Source organism: Rhinatrema bivittatum, chromosome 13 (assembly GCF_901001135.1).
Source record: "Rhinatrema bivittatum chromosome 13, aRhiBiv1.1, whole genome shotgun sequence".
Taxonomy (NCBI): domain Eukaryota; kingdom Metazoa; phylum Chordata; class Amphibia; order Gymnophiona; family Rhinatrematidae; genus Rhinatrema; species Rhinatrema bivittatum.
This window is the reverse complement of record NC_042627.1, coordinates 79,152,024-79,168,623: the sequence shown is the minus strand read 5'-3', so window position 1 is coordinate 79,168,623 and position 16,600 is coordinate 79,152,024. Positions and strand designations below refer to the sequence as shown.

At 41.7% G+C, this 16,600-nt stretch overlaps 1 protein-coding gene across 6 annotated transcripts in view; it reads left to right on the top strand.

Moving 5' to 3' along the window:
* DENND4A (DENN domain containing 4A) overlaps positions 1-16,600 on the top strand; it is a 123,775-nt gene that overhangs the window by 64,247 nt on the left and 42,928 nt on the right. For all 6 annotated transcript variants that reach the window (XM_029575097.1, XM_029575092.1, XM_029575095.1 and 3 more), the window contains one exon: positions 9,724-9,857. In XM_029575097.1, coding sequence (XP_029430957.1) covers positions 9,724-9,857 — 134 coding nt within the window. The remainder of the gene's footprint in view (positions 1-9,723; positions 9,858-16,600) is intronic.

Genomic DNA, 16,600 nt, shown 5'->3' with positions numbered 1-16,600 from the left:
AGGACTGATGGAGCACGCAGAGTCTTGCATTGGGGGAGATAGTGGGGTTGTGGATAGGGTAGTATCTGGCACCTTTGATTAGCGCTACTTTTACTACCACGATATAAAAGAGAAATGTGTTATGTTTGGAAAGCTGAAGTTAGCACTTTTCTGGGGTGTGACACTGAGTGGGGCTTATTGTTGATATTCTGCTGCTTTATTCTCTCATTGCCAAGCTATTCTCAGAGAAGAGTACTGCGGATAAAGGAGTGAAGGTAAGTCTTGCTGGGGCTTTGCAGCTCATATTTGTAACTGTGCTGTACTTTCCAGTAGGAGAATTCCTGTCGCGAGGAATGATCTTTTTTTTCCTGATTTCCTGTTCTTACCTCATTGTTTTGTTTTATTTGTAATCCACTTGGAGCAGTTTGTTCCTGAACAGCTCCCCTATGAGGAAAGGCTGAAGAGGTTAGGGCCGTTCAGCTTGGAGAAGAGAAGGCTGAGGGGGGATATGATAGATGTCTTTAAGATCATGAGAGGTCTTGAACGAGTAGATGTGACTTGGTTATTTACACTTTCGGATAATAGAAGGACTAGGGGGCACCCCATGAAGTTAGCAAGTAACACATTTAAGACTAATCAGTGAAAATTCTTTTTCACTCAGTGCACAATTAAGCTCTTGAATTTGTTGCCAGAGGATGTGGTTAGTGCATTTAGTGTAGATGGGTTTAAAAAAGGTGAGGAGAAGTCCATTAACTGCTATTAATCAAGTTTACTTAGGGAATAGCCACTGCTCTTAATTGCATCAGTAGCATGGGATCTTCTTAGTGTTTGGGTAATTGCCAGGTTCTTGTGGCCTGGTTTGGCCTCTGTTGGAAACAGGATGCTGGGCTTGATGGACCCTTGGTCTGACCCAGCATGGCAGTTTCTTAGGTTCTTATGACGAACCTCTTCGGCTGGCTCATCTTTCGGGGTTGGTGCACAGGGTCCCATATTTTTGGATCGAGAGCATCACTTTTGTCTTGCAGCTTGGCTTTTGAGAGGTGGTGCTTACGCATGAAAGGATATTTGGAATCAGTAATTTCTCCCCTTCTCCAGGCTAGAAGGCTTTCTACTTCCATGGCGTACGTCAGGGTTTAGAAGATTTTTGAGAACTGGTGTGTTCAGCAGCGGCTGGATCCTCTGTCTGTGACAGTTCCGCATATTTTGTCCTATCTGCAACAAGGCTTGTCCAGGGATTGCCCTATAGTTCGCTCTGTGTCCAAGTTTCTGCCTTGAGTTGTCTCAGAGGCAAGCCTTTGGCCTCTCATCCTGATGTCATCCAATTCCTGAAATGGGTTAAGCATGTGAGACCTACAGTTCGGAAGATGTCCAGATTGGAACCTCAACATAATCATGTGGGATTCTCTGTGAGGCTCCTTTTTGAGCTTTTGGGAGGAGCCTCTTTGAAGGACCTTATGTTGACTGTTTTTTTGGTTGCAAATTGTTCAGCCAGGAGGATTTCAGCGCTTCAGGCTCTATATTGTCGTGTTCCTTTCTTGTGTATTTCTAACAGAGTGACCTTGCGTACAATGCCTTCCTTTTTGCCGAAAGTGGTTTCTGCCTTCCATGTGAATCACAGTTGAATTACCAGGGTTCCTGGAGTGATTGAGAGATTCTGCCAAGGATAGAGATATCCAGCATCTGGATGTGCATCATGCTCTGTTGCGTTATTTGAAGGTCACTAATTCCTTTCGGTGATCGGACCATCTCTTTGTAGTGTTTGGTGGGCTGAAGAAAGGAGAGAAAGCATCCAAAGCTACTTTGGCTCGATGGTTGAAAGAGGCTATTTGTTCAGCCTGTATTTGTAAGGGTTGCACCATTCTGACGGGTCTTAAGGCGCATTCGACTAGAGCTCAGGCAGCCTCTTGGATGGAGTGTCAGTTTCTGCCAAAGAGAGATGTAGGGCTGCGGTGTGGACCTTGCTTCATACTTTCACCAGGCATTACCAATTGAATGTTCAGGCGCAAGATGATGCAACTTTCAATGAAAGTGTGTTGAGCAGGTCTTTCGAGTTCCTGCCCAGTGTACATCCCACTTGTCTGGACTGATCTGGGTATGTTCACGAAAGGAAAATTTGGTTCTTACCTGCTGATTTTCATTCCTGTAATACCACAGATTAGTCCAGAGACCTACCCGGTATTGATGCCGAGTTTCCTGCTACTTATACGCTGTATAATCAAAGAGATTTTCTTACCATTTGAAACAATTGTTTGTTCAGTTAAGTGATTGACAAACTGTTTTTGGTACTGGAGTTTTGTAGGTCTCCATTTCAGGGGGATCCAACCCTGGGTTTTTCGGTTTGCCCTGGTACAGGGGAATGGTATCTAATCTTGGCTTGGGTACAGGTCACTACTGAGGGACTGCAGGTGGCCTCTCGTTTATGTAGCAGCGCCTCAAAGCTTTTGTTCTCTGCCTCCATCTGCTGGTAGGGATGCAAAACCCACTGGTCTGGTTCTTACCTGCTAATTTTTGTTCCTGTAATACCACAGATCAGTCCAATTTTCCTTTTTAAATCAAGCGGTATAGAAGAAATGTTAATAAATAATGGTTTTCTTTGGTATTTGGAAACAAATCTTTGCTTAAGAATAGCAACTATCCTTAGTTACTTAGAAGGTAATTTTCAAAGCATTTACGCATGTAAATGTAAAATACTATCATAGCAATTTTCAGAAGCCATTTACTCACATAAAGTGCGCTGTGCAAGTAAATTCTATGGACATTTCAAAGGTATATATTGTAGTAATTTTCCAAATCCCACTTACTCAAGTAAAGTGCATTTACGCTAGTAAAACTGGGTTTTCTCAAGTTAATGCGTTTTAAAATCAGGCCCTTGGCTTTCACCATGCAGGTTCCAGTTTACCAACAGTTTTTCTATTTGTCTGTAGCCTAAATTCATGGATAAATTATAGGGGGTGTGTCATGTAGACACCGAGAGGTGTATCATTTTTACCAAATTTTAATGTATTTTAGTTTGATTGTGAATTTAGCTTACTTTTTATTGTTGGCTCAAGGTGAGCTACATTCAGGTATTGCAGGTACTTCCCTGTCCTCAGAGCGCTTACAGTCTTAAGATTTATTTGAGGCAATGGGGGGTGAAGTGATTTGCCCAAGGTCACAAGGAGTGGACGTGGGATTTGAGCCCTGGCTTCCCTGGTTCTCAGCCCTCGGCTCTGCTGCTACTCTCCTCCAGTTTAATTTAATTTTCTTTTATTTTGGACAAGGACAGACGTACAGGATGAGGTGAGCCCTTCTGTCATTTTGTATAGATTCACTCTGAGCACATCCGAGTATCCCCTGACTTTGTGGTGAGTGAGAGGAGGAGATAGACTTGCAGGCTTCAGGGGCACATCGCTGTTTGTGTGGACGTTATTTGCAGCCTTTAACACAAGTAGATTTGTGGTTTGTGCCTGAGGTGGAATAGGAAGAAAAGGTGTGCACATCATGTTACCTCAGGAGTTATTTCAGATACAAAGAAAGGACCTATGGTGGCCTCAGAAGCTGCTGTGCATTGTGTTTGGTTATTTCTTACGTTGGCCCGGTACAAGGGTATGACAAAGGGCAAAGAAAGCTCCGCCAAAGGGGAAAGGGTTCACACAGCCTGGTGAAACTATGGAACAGTCTGCCAGGTAAAACGGTCAAGGCAGTGACAATGAACACTAGATGGGCCGTCTTTGTTGTTCTTGTTCTGGTAGCTGAATTCTGAGTTTTTATCATTTACAAGGACTGACCATGTGTGACTACTTTTTATCTGTGTCCAGCCTCCTAGCAACAAGATTCCTGTCTGTCTGTCTGTCTGACTAAAGATCTGGAATTTTGATAAGCTTAGCACAAGCAGTTGCGTTCCCCTCAGACTTCCCTGATCTTTCCGTACAGGATAAAATTCAGACATGGAACACAGGGCTAGGTCAGGCATTTGACAGTAAGGCATCACTTCATTATTGCACAAACAGATCTAGTAAAACTGTTCCTCCTTCTTATTCTGACTTGGAAAAAGTAGGTTCAACATCAAGAAAGAAAATGGTGCAAGAAAAAACTCCCCGAGGATGCATTTAAGCTAAAATGTGACTTGCTAGCAGTTAAGCAAGCTAAAAAAAAAAATCATTACAAGATTATACTTGCAAAAACATAGAACAGACTCAAGCAGGTGTTTAGGCTTGTGTCTCAAATTTCTGGATTCCATTCTTCACAATAATCTAATTTCAACAAATTGACTGCTGATATTTTTCCTATTTCCTTTGATGATACAAAATTCCTTAATATTAGGTCTGAATTCTCACTCAGGTCTTCATCATTTAATCCTTCTCACTCCACCCAAGAACATACCAGTGAGTAGACAATCTGCATTCAACAAAGTCACGTCTGCCAGCTTACAAATTCATTTTAAGCAAATTAATCCTGCCGCCTCTTCTGTGGTCACATTGCCCTTTGTATACATTTATTTATTTATTACAAGTTTTTATATACCGGTATTCGTTTTCACATCATATCGGTTTACAGGGAACAGATTAACGAGGAAGAGAAACACATTTAATACAAAATCCTAAGGTAAAATTACTTTTTCCTCTGTCTGATATCATTAACGCCAGTCTAGACATTAGCATTTTCCCCCAGAATCTTAAGACTACCGCTGGTAAGGCATTTGGTAAACATTCTCTTGCTCTGATTTTTCCTAATTATCATTCAATTTCTAATTTGTTTTCTTTCAAAGTTCATTGAGAAGGTTGTCCAGTTTCAGCTTTCTGGCTTTTTATAGAGCATGTTTAGTTTTACATTTGAAACAGTCTGCTTACTGGAAAGACAATGACACAGGGGCTGTGCTTACTGCTCTGATTAACAATAATAATCTTCATCTTGACAAGGGGAAATGGCCGTACTAGTGTCTTTAGATAGGAGTTCCACATTTGACACTGCAGTCCAGCAGCTTTTGTTCAATTGCTCCTTTGACATAGGGATGCTTGCTCCACTTTCCTTTGGTTCAGATCTTTCCTGGACGCTAGATCTTATTGCATTTCATGGGACTCTGTTCAGTCTGCCCCAATTCCTCTTAGGAAGGATCCTTGAGGGAACACCACAACTGTATCCTATTTTGTTTAATCTATACCTATCTCATTGATTCAAAGTATAGAGATTCGCTAGCTATTTCTATGCAGATGACATCCAGGTCATCACTTTCCTTGCCCTGGCCTCAGTAGGCGTCTGACTGAAGTTGCTGATTGGGTAAAGCTTTCTAAACTTAAAGTTAATCCTGGTAAATCCAGAAGCAGTGTGGTTTACTAGGAATCATACTTCTTTGCAGCTTCCTTTGCCTTTCATGGCAAGCAATTCTATACAGGTTAAAGATGTGTTAACCACTTTATGGGGTTAAGATTAATCCTTTACTGATTTTCTCCAGCCGTATCTCACATTTGTTGCAAAGTTCATACTTCTTGAAGTTCATTCAGAGTCTTAGGCCATTTTTGGACCCTACTGATCTCAGATCTTTAGTTTGTTCCTTAATTTTAACACATTGAAATTAGTGCAGTGCTGTTTTTTATCCATACTGATTAGAAGACTTCTGACTGTCCAAACCACAGCAGCTCAGTTAATCTTCAGTAAGCAAAGATATGGCCAAGTCACCTCTCTTCTTTGAGAACTGCATTGGCTGTCTTGTCTTCACACATCCAGTTCACCATCGCCCTAAGAGATCTTTGTCCTCTTCCCAGCAAGAACTCTTAGTTTTGCCCTCTCCAAGGGACATTAGATTAGAAAGAACCAGGGAAATCTGTTTTGGGGGTTTTTTTTTTATATTTAGCCCCAAGCCTTTGGAACTCATTTCCATTGGCTTTACCCCCTAGAGTGACTATTTTAAATTTAGGAAAGCCCCAAAGATGCTCCTGTTTTTGCAAGCCTCCCCATCAGATTAGGCTTTTATTAATTTGTTTGCCTTGCATTTGCTTTTTAAAATTTCTACTTTATTTTATGATAATGTGTGCTTTATTACTGCTGTTTTATTTTGTTATATTTTGTCGATTTATTCTGTTCTTTTATAAACTGTTTCACTTGTCTCTGTTTGTTTTAGTATATTATATTATTTTATAAATTTTTATTGTACATCACATTGGTTTACCTTTGTAAGATTTGTAATATATTCAAGTGATAAATAAACTAGTTTCCTTCTGCTCCTTTGGGCTCCCAGATCAAGTCAGAACTCCAATGTCATAAGCTTTCATTTGCAAGTGTCTGAATTCCCCGCCCCCTTTCATATCCCCTCCCAACTCACTCAGCCCAGTCATGGCAATGACAGTCTGGGGCTGGGGGCCATGCACCAGGGTTCCTTTCAGAACTCTGCAATTATGGATCCTATATCCAGCCAGTAGGTGTCGCCAGTGCACAGTGACCGACTTCCTCTTCCCAGGGGCTGTGAACACTGCCTCCGATATGGGACAGTTTTTTTTAATTGTAATGAGGTCTTTTTTTTATATGGAGGACATTTTTGGATCATGATAGATGGAATTTAACAATCTACATAAATTAGGATGATGATTCTAAGTGCTTGACCTAATCGGGGACTTTTTTAACCATGATTTTAATATGATTATAATTTTAAAAAAAGCATGTCTAGCAAATATATCCATAGATTCCTATCTTTTTGGATGACATTATAAAAATTACCTAAAACAATGTCACAAAAATGAGGACAGTCAAGCAAGCAAGCATTATTGAGAAATTCTCCATTATCCGCAGTATTGTAATAAATTCAAGCAATATTGCATAAGACCTTCATAATAGGCACTCCCAGCTTGGAAAGACCTTCTTTTGCCTTATGTAGAATCATCGGTCTTTGTGTTCAGTAAAAGTTCCTGCGCATATATTTAGTTTTTCATTTTTATATTTTCCAGCAATATCAAATGTCATCGTATATCAGATAAGGCATTTCCTGCTTGGGGCACACATATTCGTCTTTAAAAATAAGACTTTGAGCTATTTTATGTGCAATCTTTGAAAAATATCCAAAAATGTGAAAATGCAACTTGAAGATTTTTTAAATTGACCCCATAATGTAATTAGATTTTACTAACCATGTGCGGGAGTTAGGAGAGATTGGGTGTTCCGCCATGCCGGAGAGTGGGCTGTAGATGCTCTGGATTATGTGAAGGCAGCTATCAGACACAATGCACTTCAGGTCTTCTACTTGCTGTACAATTAAAAAGCTGAGACAAAAAACATTACTTTGCAAAATAGAAATTAAAATGGTATAATTCTGACAGGTTTGTGAACAAGTAAAAACTGTGTATGAGGTAGTTTAATATTAAATGTATGAATTTCCTGTTACAGAAATTAAAGTGATGCTACTTTCATTACTTCTGTAAAATAATTAAGAAATTATAACACTGCATTTCCAGTCTACACATTTTCTGTTCATTTAGTACTTGGCTGACCAATGATGTTATAAAAGAAGGCATAGAGACTTAGAAATGACAGCAGAAAAGGACCGATGGTCCATCCAGGCTGCCCAGCAAGCTTCCCATGGCAGTGTCTACCGTGCAGGTTACCCCCATGTATCAGTCAGTGCTGCTTGACGTGCTTTGCTTATGGACTTGGCCGTAGAAGCAGCCCTGTGTTTTACCCCAGACTGTAAAAAGTCATGGCTCGTGTTGGTTGTCCCTGAATTCAAATTTGTCTTTCCTTTCAGTCGGTAGATTTAGTGATAAAGGTGAATCGGTAGATGTAGTGCATTTGGATTTTCAGAAGGTGTTTGACAAAGTCCCCCTAAGAAAATTAAAAAGTCATGGGGTAGGAGGCAATGTCCTTTTGTAGATTGCAAACCGTTTAAGAGAAAGGAAACAGGATAAAATGGTCAGTTTTCACAGTGGGAAAAGTAAACAGTGGAGTCCTCAGGGATCTGTACTTGGACCAGTGCTTTTTAATATATTTATAAATGATCTAGAAAGGGGTACGACAAGTGAGGTGATCAGATTTGCAGATGACACAATTATTCAGAGTAGTTAAATCACAAGCAGATTGTGATAAATTGCAGGAGGACCTTGTGAGAGTGGAAGATTAGTTGCCCAAATGGCAGATGAAATTTAATGTGGACAAGTGCAAGGTGATGCATATAGGGAAAAATAACCCTTGCTGTAGTTAAGTGATATTGGATACCATATTAAAAGTTATCACACAGGAAAAAGATCTAGACGTCTTAGCGGAGAATACATTGAAATCCTTGGCGCAGTGACAGTCAAAAAAGTAAACAATGTTAATAATTAGGAAAGGAATGGTGAATAAAACGGAAAATGTCATAATGCCTCTGTATTGCTCCATGGTGAGACAGCATCTTAAATACTATGTACGTTTCTGATTGCCGCATCTCAAAAAAGATATAGTTGCACTGGAAAAGGTATAGAGAAGGGTGACCAAAATGATAAAAGGGAGTAGAATGGCTCCCCTATGAGGAAAGGCTAAAGAGGTTAGGGCTGTTCAGCTTGGAGAAGAGACAGATGAGGGGGGATATGATAGAGGTCTATAAATTCTTGAGAGGTCTAGAATGGGTAAATGTGAATGAGTTATTTACTCTTTTGGATAATACAAGGACTAGGGGACACTCCATGAAGTTAGCAAGTAGCACATTTTAAAACACTCAATGCACAATTAAGTTCTGGAATTCATTGCTGGAGGTTGTGGTTAAGGCAGTTAGCGTAATTTGGTTTAAAAAAGGTTTGGATAAGTTCCTGGAGGAGAAGTCCATAAACTCCTATTAACCAAGTTGACTTAGAGAATAGTCACTGCTTATTACCTGTATCAGTATCAGGGGATCTATTTAATGTTTGGTTCTTGTATTCTAGATTGGCCTCTGTTGGGAACAGGATGCTGGGCTTGATGGACCCTTGGTCTGACCCAGTATAGCAACTTCTTATGTTCTTAAACTAGTGAAATTAATAAAAGGAATTTATAAATCAGATAACAGCTTCTTGATCTGTTTTTCATTTTTTCTTACTGACTTTGGTCACCGGATTGCTTCTTACAGTATTTCTTTGTGCATGTATGCTGCAAGTTTATCACTCCAGTGAAACAGGTCAGTAAGGATTCACTTCATCTTTTGTATAATTAGTGAAATATTTACAACATCAGCTTCAAGATTTATTGCAAATTCTGTTTCAACAAAAATGTCTGGTGTCAGCAGTAAGATCAATTTGCCTTTCTCAGGGCACGGTGCCTGCAGCAGATCAGACAACGCTGGTCTCGCACGCTGTTCAGACTTGTGCTAACTCAAACCCTTTTTGTCTCTGTCCAAACAGGTAAAATAACGTACTCAAGTATTTTCCCCTAAAGTTAGAACGAGATTAATTTTCCCTGCTAGCAATAATTGCAGATTTAACAGAGTGACAACAAATAACCCAAAGGTTACAACTCTGCCAGAATGGGCTGCGATCAGTAGTTCTGTAGACAAAGCTGCATTAGAATGGATGTGTAGTTATGCAAAGGATTATTAGAGAAAATAACAAGTTACTGTGACTGTAGCACTGCCCAGTGAAGGGAATGGTAATCACTAACATGTGCCTGCATAAGTTTCCTGTTTTCCAGCACTCTATACATCTCTCTGATACTGTAGATCGCATTTAAATAAATGAGTTTTGATGGAAGCTATTGTACTGCTGCTTCGGGATTTAGTTACAAAAATTGGATAACTTGCTAATACTTCCGCTTTGTAAAATCAATCTTGTGCAGGTAGATATGGAGAAACCCGGTGAAACGCATCTTATAGAGTTGGATGAGTCCTACAAAAGTGAACATACGGTTTTCATCATGCCACCTGAGATCCCACACCTGCCAAATGGAGAGGAGCATCCATTGAAGTACAGGTATTCAGCGATTCAGTGACATGGATAGGAAGAGTAGGGCTATCGGTTGCTGGGGGGTTTTTTTTTTTCTCTAATTCTGAGCTTAACAGCATTTTCAGAAAAAAGGTTGTAAACCATCTAACAGCTGTTGTGTGTCTGTAATTCTGCCAGTACAGCCCCTTATCCTGGTTAAGACTTTGCAGGGTGGGCTCTGCTAACTGCGGCCCCAGTTTAATAAGATGCATAAGGCTGCATGCACATGTATGTGTGTACAGCTTTACTCCCAGTTTAACAAACTGTTTTCTGCACCCATAAATCCTATGTTAATGAAGGAATTAGCTATTACTCTCTGTAGTGCAGGGAAATGCCTAAGGTTTAAGATAACTTCTTTTCAACACTGGAAATGTAATGTCTGTCTCTCTGAGGGAGCTACACTGGGGTGAGGGAGTAGAAGGGGACGAAGTGATCCCCTATCTCGCCTAACGTAGACATACACCCCATCACCTCCTCCCCTCCCTGCATGTGTGAACACACACACACACACCCCCATCCCCCGACACACACACACACACACACCCATCCCCTGACACACACACACACACACCCATCCCCTGACACACACACACCCCCATCCCCCGACACACACACACACCCATCCCCCGACACACACACACACACACACACACATACCCCCATCCCCCGACACACACACACACACACACACACACACACACACACATACCCCCATCCCCTGACACACACACACACACACACACACACACACATACCCCCATCCCCTGACACACACACACACACACACACACATACCCCCATCCCCTGACACACACACACACACACACACACATATACCCCATCCCCTGACACACACACACACACACACACCCATCCCCTGACACACACACACACACCCATCCCCCGACACACACACACACACACCCATCCCCCGACACACACACACATACACCCATCCCCCGACACACACACACACCCATCCCCCGACACACACACACCCATCCCCCGACACACACACACACACATACCCCCATCCCCTGACACACACACAAACACACACATTTATTTATTTATTTTTAGATTTTTATATACCGGTGTTCCTATATGAAATAAAGATCACATCGGTTTACATTGAAACAGAACATGAAAATTGCCAAAAGGCATTACATAGAACAAGGTTATGAAACTTGGAACAGTGTACATAAGTTCAAAATTTAACAATAACGTTGTAACATTGATGACCAAAAGATAAAGGAGAAAAAAAAAAAAAAAAGACTTAAACAATTAAGTTGACAGGTCTTATTGAGCATAAAAATTATAACGTATAAGTGAGAAAGTCTCAAATGTCCTGTAGCAAGAGATTAGATACCGAAGTAGGTAGTGGTATGGAAAATGGGGGTTTGTGAAGAAGATATGTTCTTGCTGGTTGGAGGGGAAAAAATGATGATCATGGTCCTGGAAAAGCTTGGCTAAAGAGCCAGGTTTTAAGTTTTTTTTTGAATGAAGAGTGGCAGAACTCAAGCCGAATGTCTGGTGGGAGCGCATTCCATTGAATGGGGCCTGCTGTAGATATGGCACGTTTATGATGCGAGGATTTTGTTGAAGGTACATAGAGTGTGCCTTTATATGCTCCTCTGATGGGTCTAGAGGAGGAGTGAGGGCGTAGTTGGTTACATAATTGAAGAGGAGAGATATTGTGAATGGATTTATGAATTACGGTGAGTACTTTATATAGGATCCTTTGCTTTATAGGCAGCCAGTGGAGGAGCTTGAGAATGGGGGTGATGTGATCTCTTTTATTTGTATTGGTAAGGATTCTGGCTGCAGAGTTCTGTAGCATTTGGAGGGGTTTGATGGATGAATATGGAAGGCCAAAGAGAAGCGAATTGCAATAGTCGACTTTTGATAGAATAATGGCTTGTAGGACCATCCGAAAATCGTTGAAATAAAGAAGAGGCTTCAATTTTTTTAAGACTTGTAACTTATAAAAACAGTCTTTGGTGGTTGTGCTTATGAATTTTTTAAAATTGAGCTGATTGTCTAGCATGATACCTAGATCTCGAACACCCATCCCCCGACACACACACACACACACCCATCCCCCGACACACACACACACACACCCATCCCCCGACACACACACACCCATCCCCCGACACACACACACACACACACACCCATCCCCCGACACACACACACACACATACCCCCATCCCCTGACACACACACACACACACATACCCCCATCCCCTGACACACACACACATATACCCCGTCCCCTGACACACACACACACACATCCCCCGACACACACACACACACACACCCCATCACCTCCTCCCCTCCCGTCCCCCGACACACACACACATATACCCCCGTCCCCCGACACATATACACACACACACATATACCCCCATCCCCATACACACACACACATATACCCCCATCCCCTGACACACACACACATATACCCCCATCCCCTGACACACACACACCCCGTCACCTCCTCCCCTCCCTGCATGTGTGAACACACACACACATACCCCCATCCCCCGACACACACACACACACACCCCCATCCCCCGACACACACACACACCCCCATCCCCCGACACACACACACACACACCCCCATCCCCCGACACACACACACACACACCCCCATCCCCCGACACACACATACCCCCGTCCCCCGACACACACACACCCTATCACCTCCTCCCCTCCCGTCCCCCGACACACACACACACACAAGTATTGGGAGGAGAAAGCCTTCCCACCCATTCATATACACACACACTGACCCTCACCCTATGTACAGCAATACCCCCTCCTGTAACATGCACAGGAGAGCAGAGGGCAACAAAGTGGAGATTTCCCACCCCCCCCCACCCCCCAGCAAGGTTGGCACGTAAAGCGAGCAGGAGCCCAGCCCCAGTGATAAGTTATCCTTTGTATAATGCACACATTCCTTGGAGTTTTCTGTCTGTACTGAGGAGATGAATAAGAGGCTTTGAGCTAAAGCAGCGAGGCCATGATTGGGGAAAAACTAATCCAGGTGGGATTAATTCAGGAAGAGGGAAGCTTTAACTGATTAAAGCTGTAAGGCAGGGGTAGGCAGCTCTGCTCCTGGGACTGGTTTTCAGGACATCCATAATGAATATGCATGCACTGCCTCCATTGTATGTAAATGTACCTCATGCATATTCATTTATGGACGTCCTGGTCGTAGCACTCAGGGAGCAGAGCTGCCCCTACCCCTGTTGTAAGGAATTAGGCCTTTTAGAAAAGCTGCCAGCGAGGTGGGAAGTGGTCCAGAGCTGCACTTACAAAGCTGCGTCCTGTCGCTACGCACCTCTCCTTTCCCAGCAAATTAAACATTTTTCTAGCTAAAGGTAAACAAGCAAATGGAACAAAATTACTTTCCTTTATCAGCCAAGGTGAGGCGCACTCTGTTACAAGTGGGCCAGATCTGCACTTACAGAGCTGCATCCTGCCTCCATCCTCCTCTCTGAGTATTGATTCTCTCATAGATTTTAAATATTTGTATAAAAGAAAGTCTATCCTTATCAGAGCAGCTGAGGATAAAGGATTACTAATGGGAAACGTTGAAGGAGCACGAGGCTTTAGTGACTCTCACTGGATGGCACTGTTCATAGATACACGGCTGGCTAGTTTGAAAGAAGACCAAAGGTGTATTGCCTTCTCTTAATTTCGTAACCACTCTATTTACATGTTAGTATGGTGGAATGTGAGCATTCCTGATACACGGAGCAAAAAAACGCCACTTCAGATCTGATGTTTAGTGTAAGTCCCTGAATCTTACTAAACCATCATACCCGTCAATCACTTTTTCCTCCAAAAAAAACCCTTGTCTTTCCCAGTTCCATTGTGCTGGAGCCATGAGAGCCTCCACTAGCAAAATATTTCATGATTTCAAAACTCTCAGAGAAGTCTATTCCTCTGAAAGTTATAAAATCTACCAGACATAATCACAGGCAAAAAAACACACTGAGGGGAGGTGAAATGTGCATTTGTGAAAGATAACATAAAATGAAAAAAAAAAATGGTTTCAATAGCTTTAATGCTCGACCGTAGTTCTCAATAACTATTCTAACAGCCTGCAAGACAAGAACAGCAAAACAATGTGATAATATTGATGCAGGACAGGGTATATTATCACAGTGCTATACTAATTTTCATTCCTATTGCTTGAGTGAAGTTGTGAAATATATTGACAAAATCAAAGTATCAAAAAAACCCCAAAGTGTAAGTACAGAGGAAGCAGAAGAGCAGTGGGCAAAACTGTTTGTGCTTACAGCAATAAAAAATTGTAAATTAAAAAAAAAAAAACAAAAAACCAAAGGAGATAATTATAGGGCAGCTAACCTTTTTTGGTAGCCATCTAAATGAGAGGGAAAAGAGGCTGCTATGCTTTTCTAAGGAAGTAGCTGATAAGATAAGGAAAGAAAAGAGATCGCAGAAAGAGGAAGACAGGCGACAATATCTGGAAAAGCTAAGAGAAACTGGGAAAGCAGTCAGGAATGCAAATACGGTAAAAGGGAAGGACAATTTGTTTTTTAAACGTATGATAGTGAAAGGATGTACAAAATTTGCTTTATGAGACTCTGAGGTGAGAGCCAGGAATATTGTAGAGGCTGACAAAAAAGTAAAATTGTGGATGGGCCAGGAGCAGAACCTCATAAAACAAACACCAATAGTGCTGAAGTATATCTCACATGATTTTCAGAAGTGTTTGTGAAGAGCTAACTGACCGTAAAGTAGATAAAGCGATGGGTCCTGATGGGATACATTCAAGGGGTGAGGACTTGGAAAGTCCTGGGAGCTTCGCTAGCTGATCTTTTCAATGTTTTAGAATCGGCGGTAGTACTAGAGGATTGGATACAGGCAAGTGTGGTTCCTATTCATGTAAGGGGGAGGCTGGGGACTGCAGGCCGGTCAGTCTGACCTCTGTGGTGAGCATTCACTTTACCTCAGATCGGAGACTCCGTCGGGCACATATGTTACCAATACATTAGACAAATAACTTGGCCCAAACCCATTAGTAGCCCAAAATCTGCTTTTCCGTCTGAGTCATCTGTAGTGCTAGGAGTCATTTTTCCTGTCCGAGCTAGCACAGGTCTAGTGTCCCAGCATAGGGGCAGCACACTGTTCTCTCTGGGCGGGTCCTGAACCTTATTCCATTACCTGGTTTTAAAGGACGCACTCGGCGCCCCAGCGCATAAACTGTCTTGTAAAACAGCTTGTAGTCTGATGGCACTGTAGTGTGAGGAGGCACGCATCTTACCAAGCCAGTAACGAAGCAAGAAAACAAAATGATTAAGTTAGATTCTCCAGCAGAAAAAGTCCTGGTTTTCTCTCCCACTCTCATCTCATCGCAGTGTTTCTACTTGTTAGAATTCTTTCAAGTACTAATCATCCTGTAAAAGCTTGCATTGTTCCTATTGATTTTCATGGATTTTCATGTCACCTCTGCTTTGTTAAGGTCTATTGAGCATTTAAAGAACTTTTCATCCTTTAAATGTAATCCATGCTAATAATGTCAACTCTACAGGTTTAGAAATTTAAGTCCATTACAATTGTTTTTCACATCAGTAACCAGAATGAAAAAAGTTGTCAGGATTTCCACATTGCACTGATCCTGCATCTTTCTCCGAGCCACTTGCTCGCTCTTCACCATTGTTTATAATAGCACAGTGCTGGCAGGAGCTTGGCTACTGAAAACAGGCTCCTGTGATTCTCCTTTCTTCTCTCTTGGGACCAGCCGTATTGCTTTCACTTTGAAAAAAGAAAGAGAATAGTTACTATATTTGGTTTTATTAACACCTTACGTTTTAAAACAGTAGAAAGGGAAGTAAAATAACTTGCTGAACATCAGGGAGCTGGGTGAGTGATGGCAGAATTCATACTCTCGAGGTCTGGGGCCTGGCTTTTAGGCTATACTAACTCAGTAAATATGTTTGTTTAATTTTAAAATGTATAGTCTGCCTTTTCCAACAACCATTAGTACAAATAAATAAATAAATAAGGTGGATTACAGCTCATTTAAAAATGTTGCTTAGAGATTGCATATGATATAGAAATTATAATTATAAATAGTGAGAAGTGTGATCTCGTTGAAAATGTTCATAACATAATGGAACCCCCAACTCCATCCCTGGACAGCCATTTATTTGATCATATTTCATTATCTCCTTTGCACTGGTAACCCAAAGTGATTTACAAACTCTACGACATTAATTAAAATGAGGCCAATGGACATGTTATTTGGCTAAACATCCCACTGAATATATGAGCTTAAAGTTATCTGGCTACATGAGGTCGGATAACTGGCTATATTTGAAAATAGCCGGGTAGGTGTTTAGTTATCCGGCCTCGTGTGGCCACATAATGTGCTACTTAACCAGATATCTTTAAAGACATCTGGCTAAGTAGCGCTGTCATTAAAGAAAAGCATAAAATAAAATGGGCCAGCAGGACATCCCCTCCCCCCACACCTCTGCAAGGATTTACATCATTGTGGTACCTCTCCTTCCCCCAGTCCTCCCATTTAGACAGATAACTTGTCAGTACAGATAGAGCATAACATATAGGGACCTCATAGGGTGGCTTGTGGCTTTGAATCTCTACTTAACATTGGATCATTGAATACTATAGCAGATGGGGCCCATCCAGTCTGGCCCCTTGCACGCCATAGGTCCTGGGGTCAT